The 16,066-nt window shown below is 42.0% G+C and overlaps 1 protein-coding gene across 1 annotated transcript; it reads right to left on the bottom strand.

The window, feature by feature from the left end:
* Positions 1-1,074: 1,074 nt before the first annotated feature.
* On the bottom strand, positions 1,075-7,740 carry LOC143855746 (uncharacterized). Its single transcript, XM_077365819.1, has 3 exons — positions 3,665-7,740; positions 3,076-3,436; positions 1,075-1,101 (listed from the first exon to the last, which is right to left on the bottom strand). The coding sequence occupies exons 1-3, from the start codon at positions 7,738-7,740 to the stop codon at positions 1,075-1,077; spliced, it is 4,464 nt and encodes a 1,487-aa protein (XP_077221934.1).
* Positions 7,741-16,066: the final 8,326 nt, after the last annotated feature.

Raw genomic sequence — 16,066 nt, 5'->3', positions numbered from 1 at the left:
ATGTTTGAGAAGACTCAAACTTTCAATACCGGATTACAAGACGGGTAGAGAATATTTGAGAAGACTCAAATTTTCAATACCGGATTTCAAACGGGTAAAGAATGTTTGAGAAGACTCAAACTTTCAATACCGGATTACAAGACGGGTAGAGAATACCGAATTTCAAACGGGTAAAGAATGTTTGAGAAGACTCAAACTTTCAATACCGGATTACAAGACGGGTAGAGAATATTTGAGAAGACTCAAATTTTCGATACCGGATTTCAAAACGGGTAAAGAATGTTTGAGAAGACTCAAATTTTCAATACCGGATTTCAAAACGAGTAAAGAATGTTTGAGAAGACTCAAACTTTCAATACTGGATAGGAGGGATGATATCTCAAGCTTTTTATTCTGAAAATGACGGTCAGGTCGCTCCTAACATGACCTCCTAGAGGTCAGAGAGGAGGAAAGATAGTTAAAACATAGCACAGCTGGAATAGATCTGGAAATCATAACCTTTACCACAGGATATAACCCAAAGGCACTTGATAAAATCTCGCGGGCATTGGCCCCTTTAAACAAATAAACCAAAATTCTGCCTGTATTTTGAAAAAATGCAAAACTCAATGGATTGGATTTTTTCTGAAAAAAAAAAAAAAAAAAAAAAAAAAAAAAACTGATCAAGGAGCCCAGCTCGAAAGGGGATGTCCGAGCTTCTCTTATCTTTATTTGACAAGAATAGCCATCTCAACCCTAAAGTTTTGTTCGACGTCTTTTATGACTTGGGAAACCAAGTCATAAAAGATGCCCCTAGTATGATTTTATTTCCATTACAAGATTCGAAAGAGAGCCAAACGCAAGGGTTCAACTAAAGGCTTTCATTTCAAAGAAATGCTTGAGGTTACAAAGCTTTTGCAAATACAAGAAAACGGGTTCTGCTCAAAGCATTCTTCCTTCTGCACTTTCGCGATAACACTCCAAATAAACTTGAAAAGTTGTCCCTTCTGAACTCTGTTCTGTTAGGCTCTGTCCGCAGGAGATGCAACTTCTTGCTTGTAAAGTTTATCACCCCAGCCTCAAGAGAAGTAAAGGCTAAACTTGACCTTTCCTGGCTTTGACCTGACAATGAAAGATTTTTGACACACGATAAACGAGACTTTGACAAATGACAGACGAAAGCTTTGACAAATGCACAACATAGACTCTAAAAGAGACTGAATCTGCTTCTTAATTTGATAAATGTTTAAGGTGGTAACAGTCTACCGCTCTGAGGATCTTTTGAATACTGCATCTAAAAGTGTTTCATTCATCTTTTCGGTATTTCAGTCATGGTTATTACCTCCTTTGGATTACTTAGTTTTAACCATTTTAACTTGAAGAAGTATCGAAAGAGATTATGCTGGTGCTTATTCAGACTATGAAGTAATGCCAAAAACGGAAGCACAATCGGCTTTCAAAAGCTTGGTCCTTTGTGAAATCACTGCCATACTGAATTGCCCTTTTTAGGGTTTCGATTCAGCGGACCGCACGCCTTAATTTTTGCCTGGACTGTCTGCCCTTGCAGCTTTTCCATCCAGCAGGCTCAGCACCCTGATTTTTGCCTAAGCCGCCCTTTCGGGTTTTCAACTTAGCGGGTGAATGGCCCTAACTTTTGCCTAGACTGCCCTTGCGGGTTTTCAGTCTAGCGGGTCCAAGACTCCATCATTTTTCTTTTATCTTTTTTTTTTACAAACCTGGGCCAATAACACCAGAAGGACTTTTAGGTAGGCTCGGGTTCAAACAGGATAACATTTGGTAAGTTGTGAGCAATTAGACCGAATCTGGATCCTCCAGACTGCCTACGTATCCCCAAAGAAAATGGGAATCAGGTCCCGCGTAGTTCGAGGTTAATATCTTTTATGACGAGAGTCATAAAAGATGCCCCTGGTTTAAGTTTGATAAAGAGATTTTGCTTTTGGCTCAAAGGAGTTTAGCAAAAAGGGGTTTTCATTTTTGAAATCTGGGCTATTGGCTTAACAGGCTCAAGTCGTCCAAAGATGGCCTTCCAGTGTTTTAGGCGTAATATTTCTTTAACTGATCCAGGTTTGTAGGTTCTGTTAATTTTTCTCCATTTTCATTGAGGAGTCTTACGGCTTTTCCTGGCAGGACTTCATCGACAATATAAGGACCAGACCAATTTGGACGAAACTTCCCTCTTGGATCAAATACCGGTGCCCTATAGGACTTCAAGACAAGATCCCCTGGTTTCAAATCTCGGACACGAACCTTCTTATTGAACGCCCTTTCAATCCGCCTTTGATACCCCTGGATATGATATAGAGCTCGTAGCCTCTTCTCATCTATTATCTGCAGTTCCTGATGCCTGGCCTTCGCCCATTCAGATTCCGGCAAGCTTGCCTCTATCATCACTCTTAGGGATGGGATTCTCAGTTCAACAGGCAAAACTGCTTCCATTCCATACACTAAAGAATACGGAGTGACACCTGTAGAAGATCTGATCGACGTCCTGTAAGCCCACAAAGCATAAGGAAGCTTGTTTGACCAGTCTTTGTAAGTTTCTGTCATCTTGCCGATGATTACCTTGATGTTCTTGTTTGCTGCTTCAACGGCTCCATTCGTCTGCGGCCTATAAGGAGACGACTTGTGATGCTTTATTTTAAACTCTACACACAAGTGCGCTACTTCCTTCTTGAAGTGAGAACCATTATCTGAGATTAACTCATGAGGTACTCCATATCTGCAAATAATGTTGGCACGGATGAACTTTGCAACTGTATTCGAAGTAATAGAAGCATACGAAGCGGCTTCAATCCATTTCGTAAAGTAATCAATTGCGACCAGAATGTATTCATGCCCGCTCGAAGACTTCGGATGAACCTTCCCAATTATGTCAATTCCCCATACTGAAAACGGCCATGGAGAAGTCATAGAGTGCAACTCCGAAGGAGGTACATGAATAAGATTTGCATAGACTTGACACTTATGGCATTTCTTCACAAATGCGAAGCAGTCTGCTTCCATTGTGGGCCAATAGAATCCAAGTCTCAAAATCTTTCTTGACAACATTTTCCCATTCATATGAGGTCCACAAACTCCCTCATGGGTCTGCTCGATAAGCTCAACTGCTTTGTCTTCATCAACACACAAAAGCTGGATTCCGTCAAAGGATCTGCGATATAACTGATCACCACAAATAACAAAATTGGCAGCTAATTTCTGAAGGGTTCTTCGCTCTTTTCCAGAAGCCTCAGGTGGATGCCCTTCACCAGATATGAGATTCCCGATGTCTGTATACCAGGGCTTTCCATCTGGGCACCTGGCTGCTATTTCGATAACGTTCACATGTGCTGGTTCCCATTGCAGTCGCACTGTAAGTGGCTGGACCTCCATTGTTGCTGAAATGTCTAACATAGAAGCCAGTGTAGCCAAAGCATCAGCAAAATGATTCTTTGTTCTGTACAAGTGAGTGAACGTAATGCTCCTGAACTTCTGGACCAAAGATTCGAGATATGCGTTATACGGGATCAATTTATCTTCCCGAGTCTTCCATTTTCCATTAGTCTGGCAAATGATCAAAATGGAATCTCCAAACACATCAATGTCTTGAATCTGCAAAGCTAAGGCTGCCTCCAGTCCGGCAATACAAGCTTCATACTCGGCCATGTTGTTGGTGCACTCAAACTGCAACTTGATAGATATAGGAATATACTCCTTCTGAGGTGATACGAGTACTGCTCCTATTCCCTGACCTTGGTTATTGACTGCACCATCAAAATACATTGTCCATCTGGTATTTGGAGTATCTTCTTCAACATCCATAATCTCTTCATCGGGAAATTCAACCTTTAGGAATGCATTCTCTTCCACAGGGGAATCAGCTAACTGTTCTGCAATGACCCGCCCTTTAACAGACTTCTGAGTGTCATAAGTAATGTCGAACTCAGATAACAATAACAGCCACCTTGCGGTTCTTCCAGTAAGAGCAGGCTTCTCAAACAGATACTTCAACGGATCCATTCGTGAAAGCAGAAGTACTTTACTTGATAACAAGTAATGCCGGAGCCTCTGAGTTGCCCAAACTAATGCTAGACAGGTCTTCTCCAAGATTGTATATTTCACTTCGTATTCTAGCATCTTCTTGCTGATGTAGTATACTGGCCTTTCCTTCTTTGACCCTGAATCTTGCTGAGCAAGCATACAACCCATCGCCGTATCTGTGATGGACAAATACAACAATAATGGCTGACCCAGGATGACTGGGGATAAAACAGGAGGTAAGGATAAACACTGCTTAATCTTTTCAAAAGCCACCTGGCACTCTTCGGTCCATTTCTTCGATGAATTCTTCTTCAGAAGCTTGAAAATAGGCTCACAGGTCATGGTCAGGTGAGCTATAAACCGTCTCAGATACTGAACTTTCCCGAGAAAACCTCGGATCTGCTTTTCGGTCCTCGGCGGTTCCATCTCCTGAATCGCTTTGATTTTCTGAGGATCTACTTCGATTCCCCTTTCACTCACCATGAATCCAAGTAGCTTTCCTGAAGTAACCCCGAATACACACTTGCTGGGGTTTAGACGAAGCTGATACTTTCTGATTCTTTCAAAGAATTTTCTTAAAGCGACAGTATGCTCTGGTCGAGTCTTTCCCTTGACGATCATATCATCTACATAGACCTCGACTTCTTTGTGGATCATATCATGAAGAAGAGTAGTTGCAGCTCTCTGATAAGTAGCACCTGCATTCTTCAACCCAAAAGGCATTACTCTGTAACAGTAAGTTCCCCACTGAGTAGTAAACGCTGTCTTGATCATATCTTCTGGAGCCATCTTAATCTGATTATATCCTGAAAACCCATCCATAAAAGATAACAGAGCATGACCAGCGGTATTGTCCACCAGAAGATCAATGTTCGGAAGCGGAAAATCGTCCTTCGGGCTTGCTTTGTTGAGGTCCCTGAAGTCCACACACATCCTGACCTTTCCGTCCTTTTTGGGCACCGGCACTATATTCGCTAGCCATTCTGGATATTCAACAACTTGAATGAATTTTACTTCCAATAGCTTTTTAACTTCATCATGAACTTTTAACTCCCATTCTGTTTTAAGTTTTCGAAGTTTTTGCTTCTTTGGCTTTGCGCCAGGGATTAGAGGCAATCGATGCTGGACAATGTCTTCGCTCAATCCCGGCATGTCATCATAAGACCAAGCAAAAACCTCCTTGAACTCCTTAAGTAAAGTGATTAATTCCTCACGCTCTTCGGGAGATAAAGTTTTGCCAATTCGTATTTCCCGAATTAAGGTTTCGTCACCAATATTTACAGTTTCAATTTCCTCTTCGAGCGGTCTTGCTCGGCGACTCTCCTCTTGTTGAATCATATGTTTGATTTCAAGGGGAGTTTCGTCGGCATCCTCATCAGAGAAGGAATCTTGATTATCATTATTAATATTATCAGTTTTAAGAGCAGATTCAGTACTTGAAATGGAAACAGGAGAAACAGAAACAGGAATGTATGTAAAAGAGTCTTTCATTTCATTCATAGAATTGGTTACATCAAGAATGGAATAGCCCACAGCAGGCATTGCATTGGACTTTAACGATGTATTCAAAGACTCAACAGACAACTCAACATTGAACTCAACCAACGCTGGCATATGTGCAGTTGAAGAAATAAACTCATCATCTAAAGTACTCTTGGACTCGACCTTATTAGAAAGAGACTTGTCACCGACTCCGGATCCAGATCCAACTTCTACGGTACCTGCATCAAAAGAATCGTTAGAATAAACAAACTCAATATCAGACTGGGAAGTAGACGTATACTTAGAGACTACTGACTCTTTTGAGGAAACGGGACTATACTGAAAGACTACTCGAGGTAAAACCTGGGAGGTCCAGTTGGTCAAGGGTCCCTCGGCTGGGGTGATTAACTCTGCGGGGTTCAGAATGAATGCATCTCTGCCTATCACTGCCACCTCTGACGCTTCGGTCTCACCGCCAACCACTGGATATTCAATCTGAAACATGACATTCAGACAGCTCGGCTCTAAAACATCGGCCCAATCAGTTTCCGATGCTTCCTCAGTAATCCGAACACTCATTGGCGCTTCTGATAACTCCAGGTTAAAGAATATTTCGAAACCCGGAAGCCTCTGCCCTGTCACATCATCGGTCCATGGCTCAGCAAACCCGCAAAATGGAAAATCTGCCCCCTCTTTTCTGAAAATGCCGTTTCTGACCAGACTGATTGATCCCATAGGCAATTCTAGTCCCCGGCGGCGGCACTCGGCCCATTTCAGCATGTATCTTTTCATTTCCTTGACCTCCTGCTCGGTCGGCTCATATCCCAGGCCAAAGAGACCATTGAAAGTTCTGATCACAGGCCACTCAGTAGGGCCTTGATGATATTTGCCCAGCCCTGCGCCCGGAATATAACCTTGTTTACGGATCATCCTGACTACATTCGAGTTGGTGCTAGTCAAGAAGAAAACTTCCTCGCCCATGGCTTCTTTCATGGATATGACCGACACCTCCAGTGAAAAACCTGTCAAGCTGACATCGGCTTCCTTCCCAACTACTAGCTCTTGTGAAATCTGCCCAATCTCTAAGTCTGGGTCACCCTTTACAGTCACTACCCTGCCGTTATGAACAAACTTCAACTTTTGATGAAGGGTAGAAGGGATAACTCCGACCTTATGTAGCCAAGGTCGACCCAATAACAGCAAGAAAGAAGCCTTAATGTCCAATACTTGAAATTCGATGTCGAAGTCTTCTCCTCCAATCTGGATTTCAGTGGCCAGGGTTCCGATGACATCTCGCCGGGTGCCATCATACGCTAATATACCCTGCTCAGAAGGAATGAAATCCCCGGGCCCGAAGCCCAAAGTTGCTGCAGTACTTAGAGGACAAATATTCAGAGCGGACCCATTGTCGACTAGCACTTCGGGTACCCTTTTCTTGTTGCAGATCACAGTAATTTTGAGTGAACGGGCATGGTCACTCCCTTCAGGAGGTAAATCATCGTCCGTGAAAGATATTACCTTGGAAGTCCTAGTTACCGCGACTAGGCTTACTAACTCATCGGGAGTGATCTCAGTTGACACCTGAGCAGCATTCAACTCCTTGAGTACAACCTTCCTGTGCTTAGACGAAGACATAAGTAGGCCCCAAATGGAAACGTTTGCTTGGGTCTTCTTCAGCTGCTTCAACAGATTATCTTCTTCCTCATCTGCACTCGGCCTACTCTGCCCCTGATTCTCAGCTGCTCTTACTGCTTCTGCAGGGTTTTCTGCTCTCAATTCCGCGGGCTTGAACACACGGCCACCCCTGGTAACATGACGAAGCTCGTCACACTGATCTTCTAACAGAAGCAAATCATCTGCATCCATTCTCAGAACATACGGAGTTTCAATTACCTCCTCTTCTTCAAAATCACCCATCCTTAGAACATAAGGCGTTTCCTTTTCCGCCTCGACATCTTCACATCGAAGGACATATGGAGAGGACGCCTCTGCCAAGCTGGTGCTCCCCCTCCAGAGGGCATAAGACCTTTCTCTTTCCATCTCCTCGATCTCTTCAGGATCAAATCTTAGAATATAAGGTTCATCAGGAGTGATTGCACAAATGAGAATGGATGGATCAAGAACTGGCTCCTCGACAAAAATGGCATTCGTCGCAGGAGGAGGAATTGCACGATGATTGGGAAGGGGATTCCGAGTTACATTGGGCCTTTCCACCTCAAGCTTTCCGTTCTCTAACATAGTCTGGAGCGCATGCTTTAAGGCCAGACATCTTTCAGTGAGGTGACCCGAATTTCTGTGGTATTCACAATACTGGTCTGCTCTCCAATATGGGGGTAACGGGTTAGGTACTGGCCTAATTTCAGGTAGCCTGATTTTCTTATCCCTTATCAACTTTTTCAGAATCAGAGGTAAAGGGTATGGGAGCGGATCAAAGTGTCTCAGAGGTTTTTGTTCTACTGGGGCTGGGGCTGGTCTCGCCACCTCTGTTACAGTCCTGGCCTCCGGGCGAACATAGTTTACGTGGTCAACTTCTTTCTGTGCGACCACGGGTCTCTTTCCTTCCCTGATCTCTGATGGGAGCCTGGCCCTCAGACCCTTAGCTATTGCATCCTCAGTCCTCGTCCCAGTCTTAATTAGATGGTCAAAATCGGTGTAATGCTGAGGGGACAAAAAATGGAAATACTGCGGCGACAAACCCTTGATCACCAGCTTGATCTGATCTTCTTCTGATAGCCTCTCGCTTAGCTGGGCAGACTTTCGACGCCAACGACGGATGAAAAAAGTAAAGGTCTCCAGAGGACCTTGCTTTAACTGCTTGAGATCCCTTTTAGTAACCTCTATCCCCTCTTCCATAGAAAACTGCTCTACAAATTTGTTGGAGATGCTTTGTAAGGTCTTCACCTCTTCGGGCTTTCGACGTAGAAACCACTTCTTCGCCACCCCAGTAAGAGACATTGGAAAGACCCTGGCCATTTGCTCAGGAGATAGCCCACACTGCTGCGACATCTCAATAAACCACCTCATATGATTCCGGGGACATCCAGTCCCATCATATTTGTCGTAATCGGGGGTTTTGAATTTAGGGGGCAAGGTGACTCCCGGAGACATTATCAGCTCAGATATATCGAACTGCTTTGGGCCTTGATGCTTCAAGCTTTCCATTTCTTTTGTCAGCTTCTCCAATTGATCAGCTACCTGTTTTTCTTTATTATATCGGGCCACATCTGGAATGCAATATTCTTCAGCATACTGCCCTTCCTCTAGGTCGACGTCTACTGGTGAAATGAAAGGGTGGTTCAAATTTGCAGGGCTCGGATTTGCCGGTATAGCGGGAGGGGGTTGAACCGTAGGTGCTCTAGAAGTAGAGACCTTTTCATTAGACTGGGCTTTCATTTGGGCCATCTCCTCTTTCATAAAGGCCATATCCCGGGTAAGATTCACCATCATCTCTTGAATTTTAGTTAGCGCATCATTGGGTTCAGCCATTTGGACAGACTCTAGGGATTCAGATGATTCAGATAAAGAGGATGCAGATTGTTCAGGTAAGGTTAACGGTTCAAATTGACGAATGAGTCTAGACGTGGTTGACTGTCTAGACCATGCAGGTTGACTGACACCTGAGGGAGCGATGTTTGCTCGATTTTAGAATCCTGTATTGGAAATTAACATACTAAATTAAAACGATAAGCATTGAGATAAAGTATTCTGTACCAAATAAGATAAGAGAAAGACATAAATGCTATTCCATTGATCAATAGTCAAAATGTAGTTACAATCAAAACATTAGTCTTTGTTAACAATTGGATGAAAGTAACCATTTACAATGAAATTTGAAGAAATTAAAATGACAATTTCATGAAAAGGAATCTTCAAAGCTCTTCGATCCGAGCTCTCTTGTTTGCAGGCTCCTCCAGTATTTCTCCCTTCCGAAGTTTAGATGCGAAAGCAGATCTCCTCTCCGCGATTTTGTCTCTCCAAGCAGCTACTATGGATGCAATGAGATCAGGAGTAAGGTTTTCACAGCTAGGTGGTGTGATAACCTTAGGAGTACAAGAGTGTGCGGTAATCTGACAAGGGAAGCACAAAGGTGCATAGAAAGATGATTTCTCTAAACCCATAAGATAAACAAATGAGTATGGGTAGGTGCTGGTGATAATTTGTGGACATGATTGACTCACCCAATGAAATTGGTTTTCCCTTACATTCTGCAGCCAATGGCGCCATTCATTAAGCTGAGATTGCTTAACCTTTGTCTTCCAAGAATGAAAACTCTTAAGAGTGTACTCAATGCTGTTTTGTGGCTGAAGGATAGTGAGTTTCTCACATAGCCACACATATAACAGCTTAGCACATCCGAAAAAATTATCCTGCACCTTTTTACTAGCAATGAGGTCTAAGCCATAAAAGGTTTCGGCTAGCATTGTAGGGACAGGATTTCTCCCCTCATTTATCTGATCTACTATCGCCAACAAAGTGAAAGGGGCGGCACTAGAGTCTCTGCGAAGGACATGGAGTGCAAAGACAACAAAGACTAACACATTACGTCGACACTCCTGAAAACGGGAGTCAGTAGGATCGACGTTTTTGGAAAACAACTCAATGAGGGTCTGAAATTGCACATTTCTCTCTGTTAAGCAATGCAGAGTTTTCACAACCTTATTTTCGAATAATCTGCGAAAGAGATCATGAGGAGAGTCTATGCTCGAAGGTCGGATCCAAAGTCCCTCAGGAGGAAGCTCTAGCAAGGCACACCAATCTTCAAATACAGGACAAAGTTCAAAAGATCCAAATCGAAAGACATGGAAGACAGGGTCCCAAAATCCAGCAGCTGCTTGAAGAAACTTCCAATTTATACCACGACTATTCAGATGGGTAAAAGAACTGATGAAACGCTCGGCCACACTCCTTCCTTCACATCTCAACGGAAAAGATTTAACAGTCTCAGCTATCCACTTGTCTAACAAATTATTCGCCATGATCAGACCTAAAATTCAGATAGGACAAAGATCAGGAGAGAATGGGGATAACTTTGCATAGACAAATGACCAGGGTAATCTGAAAATCAATTTCATTAAAAAGATGAACTCTGTGATAATGAATTTTTCATCAAAGATGAGAGGTAGCCAATAGATCAGAAAAATAAACCACGGCCATAAGATGACAGAAGTAGGTCATAAACCGGATCTAAATCTGGTGATGAATATCATTAACTGTACGATCAAGAGGATCAATCATGCTAGACCATGGTCATAAGGACAGCGAACGAGCTATCGGCCAGATCTCAAGACAAAACAGGTAAGGATCTAATCCTACTGAGCAATGTATATATGGGAATCAAGACAAAGTAGACTGACTCCAAAGGATAGCAATCATGCTCAACATGTGTTGCGAAAAATTCGGCAGCACAACGGCTATACAAGGAAGTCAAGGTAAGGCAAACTCATGGTTTTCCTAATTCTAAGAAATAGCGGTTATGCTCAAAATGTTCTGGACCAAATCCGGCAGCATAACGACGCTAAACAAGGAAGTAAGGTAGGGTAAACTCATGGATTTCCTAACTCAAAGAGATAGCGATCATGCTCAAAATATTCTGGATAAAATCCGGCAGCATAACGGCTAGACAAAGGATTCCCACAACTCAATATATGAACAACGGTGGTAGGATAAATTCGGAATATGGTTACCAGAGAAAGGTGACCAAATGAAGGACCGACCAAAGGTGAGAGCATATATGACAACGGGTCAAATCCTATAATCAACAGATCAAAGGACAAAACCAGGTCAAGGATATGGCAAGCAAAAGCCATTGACTAGATCTAAATCCGAATAACGAATGGATATAACCAATTGAAATGAATAAGGAACTCTAACTTAAGAGGAGAACCCTAATATACATAATCAGTATATATAGGCATATATACATACACACAAATCCTAACCAGGGGCACCAGCCCTAATTCTAATCTAGCGGAGTCAAGGAAGTCTCGACTCAAGACAGACTGATGAGTGAACTAGGACCGTGTTGTAGCCATGTAAAATGAGCTACCCTAGTCTACAAATGGGACAAAGCTCCTAACTCTAGGCTCCACATGTGTGAGCAACACATGTTCGACCCTATATGAATGTAATATACTTATATAAACACGGGTACTTCCTAGTTAGGTTTCACTAAGTCAGTAAGTATATACATAATATATCAAACAAAATAGGGCTCCGGACTCAATCTAATGGGTACTATGCGTATGAAACATACTTAATATGTATAACAAAAGTACGCCCAATGTTATACATAGTATGCTTCATTGCTCATCGGCTGCTGTAAACACAAGTACGCCCAGTGTTTACGGCTGCAGCACCGGCGCATAGCTTGGAAATAGATTCAACAGTACCATCAGGGTGTAATGACATCCCAGTCGGGCACGCATTCAATCTATCCCGTGGAGCCAATAATAATGAAAAACAATGAAATAAGTAAAGAATAAACAATATGATAACATATGATGTGCAGTGTGTGAATCCCTTGTTTTAATTACGCACCTATCTGGTGCCCCTGGATTCTAACGATAGAATTCCCATTTAAAATGATTTTAGCTCAAATTTCTCCGAAGTTAGTAAAAATGGCATTTTTATAGAGTTAGGCAATGTTTCAAGAACTCCCCAGCAGAGTCGCCAATCTGTGGACCCCGATCCTGAGGACGGTGCCGAGGGACGCGAGATCCCTCCTGCAATCCTCTAAGATCTCCACAACGTGAAGGAGAGCTCTGCCAAGGAACTCTCGAAACGGATGCCACCCTCACAGCATAGCATGAGTGGCGATATAAAAAGAAAGAGATACATCCTGATCCGGAGCCAGGGCTCGAAACCAAGATATATCTGAAAATAACTCAGAGTCGCCATCCATGGACAAGCCATGGAACCAAAACAAATGCTCTGTTTGCAATGGATAACCAGAGATACAAAAGGTCCGTGCCTGGTTACGAATGGGGAAGGGGTTAGGCGCCCCCAATTCGCCCGAGTGCGAACACTTGGTCTCTTATGCCATTTATTATTAACTCCAAAGAAGTTTGGGTAAAAATCATATGAAATGGGAACAATCATCAGGAATCGTCTACCTAAGCATGCATTTCCTGATGATAATATAATAAGCACACATAAAATAAAATGAAAGATGTGGCACCTAAGCATAGCTAGGTTATGAGTGACATGCCTAATGGGTGTCTAAGTTCTGATGTGCAAACACATGCAAGCTATAGCTAAAAGGTATATGATCAGTACTAGAAAATAAGAAAAACACATCAAAACACACAATAACAATACAACAAATCCTAAGACTCTAAATTATTAGCCTGAGTCCTCGGATGGTCTGGTATTCATCCAAAGAAGCCTACGTATCCCCGCCTCCACGAGAATCAAGGCAACGTAGTTCTTCGTACCTATTCTAAGCTAGGATGCCTAAGACACCTAGACCTCTATCCTAGACTCGATCTAAAAGACCGGACTAATTATTAAAGCTTCTTGAACGATTATTTAAATTCCAGTGAATTGTAGATTTTAGGACACCCTATATGTCCTAGCTAAATGCAGGTTAGCCCTAAGCTAATGCAGGTGGTTCCTACAACCTATGTGTAGCTAGGCTGTGTGTCCTAAGGAAAACCAAGGGATCGCTAACGTATCCAAGACCTAGTCATCAGTCGGCGATGTGAATCGCCAACTGACCGGACGGAGGCGCTCCTATAACTCTAGGACAGACCCCTAACTCTAAAACAAGCACACTGCAAACAAACAATCAAACAACCTATCAAAAGAAAAACCCTAACTCTAAAACTCTCTATCTAGGAGAAACTCCTAACTCTAGAGGAAGATCTTTTGAAAACAAGATTTTAAAGGTTTTTGAAGAAGGTTTAAAACATTTATTTACAAAAAAGTTTGGCTGGACTTGGGATGTAAATCCCAAGCTGCACTACGTACCTCGGAAGAGGATCAAGCCAACGTAGTTCGAAACGAACTCTCAAACTACGCTTCTAAAAGAAACACTCACACTTCAGATTTTTTAAGGTTTTTTATATTTTCAAATGTTTTTGATATTTTTAAAGTTTTCACATGTTTTTGGATTTTAAAGCTTTTCCAATGCTCGGGACCTTTAGATGAATTCACTCTTAAAGGGAACACGCAAGAACAACCACAAACTAGGGCAAAGCCCTAAAGCAAAAGGAGAAACTCTGAATAAGCAACTAGCGTCTCAAAGAGACAAACCACAACAAGAAAGATAGCGTCCCAAGAAGAGAGAAAACGATCCAAGATCCCAAGCAAGCAAAGCTCTAATAAGACTGAGTTAGTCTCAAACAAGGATGAATGACAACAAATCTAAAGGCGAACTACTAACTAACACACTAAAAAAAGGAGCACAAATGAGTCAGAGACTCACTAAAAACACTACCAAGAAAGGGGTAAAAATGAGTCAAAGACTCGCCAGGAGGAAGGGTTATTCTAACATGAGGCTAGGTAAGCCTCCTAAATGGGAAACTCTCTATAGGAGACAAGGCTTGTCTCCGAGACACAAATGACGTAAAAAGGAATAAGAGACCCTGTGCATATTTGGCAAAGGTAAAACACCCAACCGGGCCGGACAGCTACCTAGCCCTAGGGTGCAACAAATGTGCGACCCAATACCCATAAGGGTAGGGGTATGAAGCCAAGCCGAGTAGGATGTTCTCCCAAAACCAACCGGCGCACAAAGAGGAGGTTAAGCAAGAGAATGAGACTGGGCAAGTCTCCTATATACAAAGGAGGGGTATGCTACTTGGACTGAGCAAGTCCCCTAAGGATGGGCTTGGGCTAGCGCCTTCATCGCCCTGATACAAGCATTAGAATCAATATAGGCTCAAAACAATCTAAAAAAAAATAGAAAAGGTAAAATTTCCACCTAACATGTAATTTTCACCAAAAATGGTCAAAAATGCCAAACAAATCATGGGAATGATTCAATATACGATTTGTGACTTGCTAGCAAACTCAAAACATCCCGAACACTCATTAAAATTAAATAGAGCTCATGTTGTCCATGATTTTCAAGAAATAGCACAATTATGACATATAGTGTGAAAAATGCTACTTTGCACCGATTTTTGGACCCCTCAAACATCAGAACCATTAAAAACTCTACCAATCAAAATTGTAGATCTCAGCATGAATGACATTCTCTCAGTTGATCAGTTCGTTCGGATCTGGCCAGAAGTGGCCGGAAAATGGCCTCTTCCGATCCATCGCCATTAAAAGACATATTAGTGTTTTAACTGAAAGTTCGGGCTCAGTTTTGACACTTAAAAGATCGCTTCTGGAAAAATTCACTCAAGGATAAAGTATTAGAAAATCTTGTGAAGAACATTTTTTCTTTGTATGGCTTCGGACGAAACAGATCTGGAATAGCCTAAAAATGGCCAGCAAGCTGCTGTTGCAGAAATGACATTGTTTTCAGAAAAACTGAAGCTTGCAAGTCGTTTTTGACATATTAAAAAGCATTTATGGAAACATTTACTCAATAAGACAGTTTTAGGAAACATTATAACAAACACTTTTCCAGTTGACAGTTTTGAACAATTCCGATCAGAAGCAGCCCAAAAATTACTCGACACGATAATTTCTAAAACACTTAGAACAAAAATATCATTATGGACTAAACTTTAAACGAGCATAACTCACGTCTTTTGGCCAAATTTGGGCCGCCATATGTCGAACTGACCGGCTTGACGAGATCTACAAGATTGATGATGTTTGCTTTTAAAAGTTTTGAGCATTTGAGATCGAAAAATGAAAATTCAAAACTAAAGATCACTATACCTATGAGAACACACATACACATTCAAACACATACATCTATTTATAGACATATGTTCACATATATACACAACACACACTCACACACACAGACATACATACATTAGCCACTGAGAAAAACGAATTCCTAAATGCATGCAAAACCATTCCACAATTCTCAATTAAAGGCAGAGCATAGGACCAAAACTCATTTGACAACACCGTGGAAATCACAAAGTGAATCACTAAAGGACAGGCACAATATAAGTTTCTAGATGGACCGACCTTGATTTTGATTTTCAGTTCAAGCACAATGGAAAGGAGATACAGTACTTGTCAGTTTAAGATAATGAAGATGAACGATAACAGTTTTCCTTTCAAACACAATAAAAACGAACTTCCAGTGGGTTAACAAACAGCCCTTACACCAGTGTAGTAAACTAAATATGTAAACGAATGCATTACCAGTGACTTATTCACCCCTTGGACATAAAACTGAATTGGTGGAATAAAATGAGATGAGTTTGGTTGATGGGCTAAATAGTGCTTAAGACAGGGGTTGAAATGTGTTTAGGAATGTGCATAAAACCGAGGCTGAACTATGGGACAGATTTGTGCCAAAACTGGGACAGCAACATGGAATGAATTTATCCCAAAACAAGGGCAGCAACATGGACTGAAGTGGGGACATAATTTGTGCTAAAACAAGGGTGAGTTGTGAACAGATTTTTGTGCTAAACATGCCTGAATA

The sequence above is a fragment of the Tasmannia lanceolata genome, unplaced genomic scaffold (assembly GCF_043159265.1).
Source record: "Tasmannia lanceolata isolate RefF3 unplaced genomic scaffold, GAP_Taslan_0.1 ptg000023l, whole genome shotgun sequence".
In the NCBI taxonomy this organism is placed as follows: Eukaryota; Viridiplantae; Streptophyta; class Magnoliopsida; order Canellales; family Winteraceae; genus Tasmannia; species Tasmannia lanceolata.
Note: the sequence above shows the minus strand (reverse complement) of the source record. Positions and strands in the feature narration are given on the sequence as shown.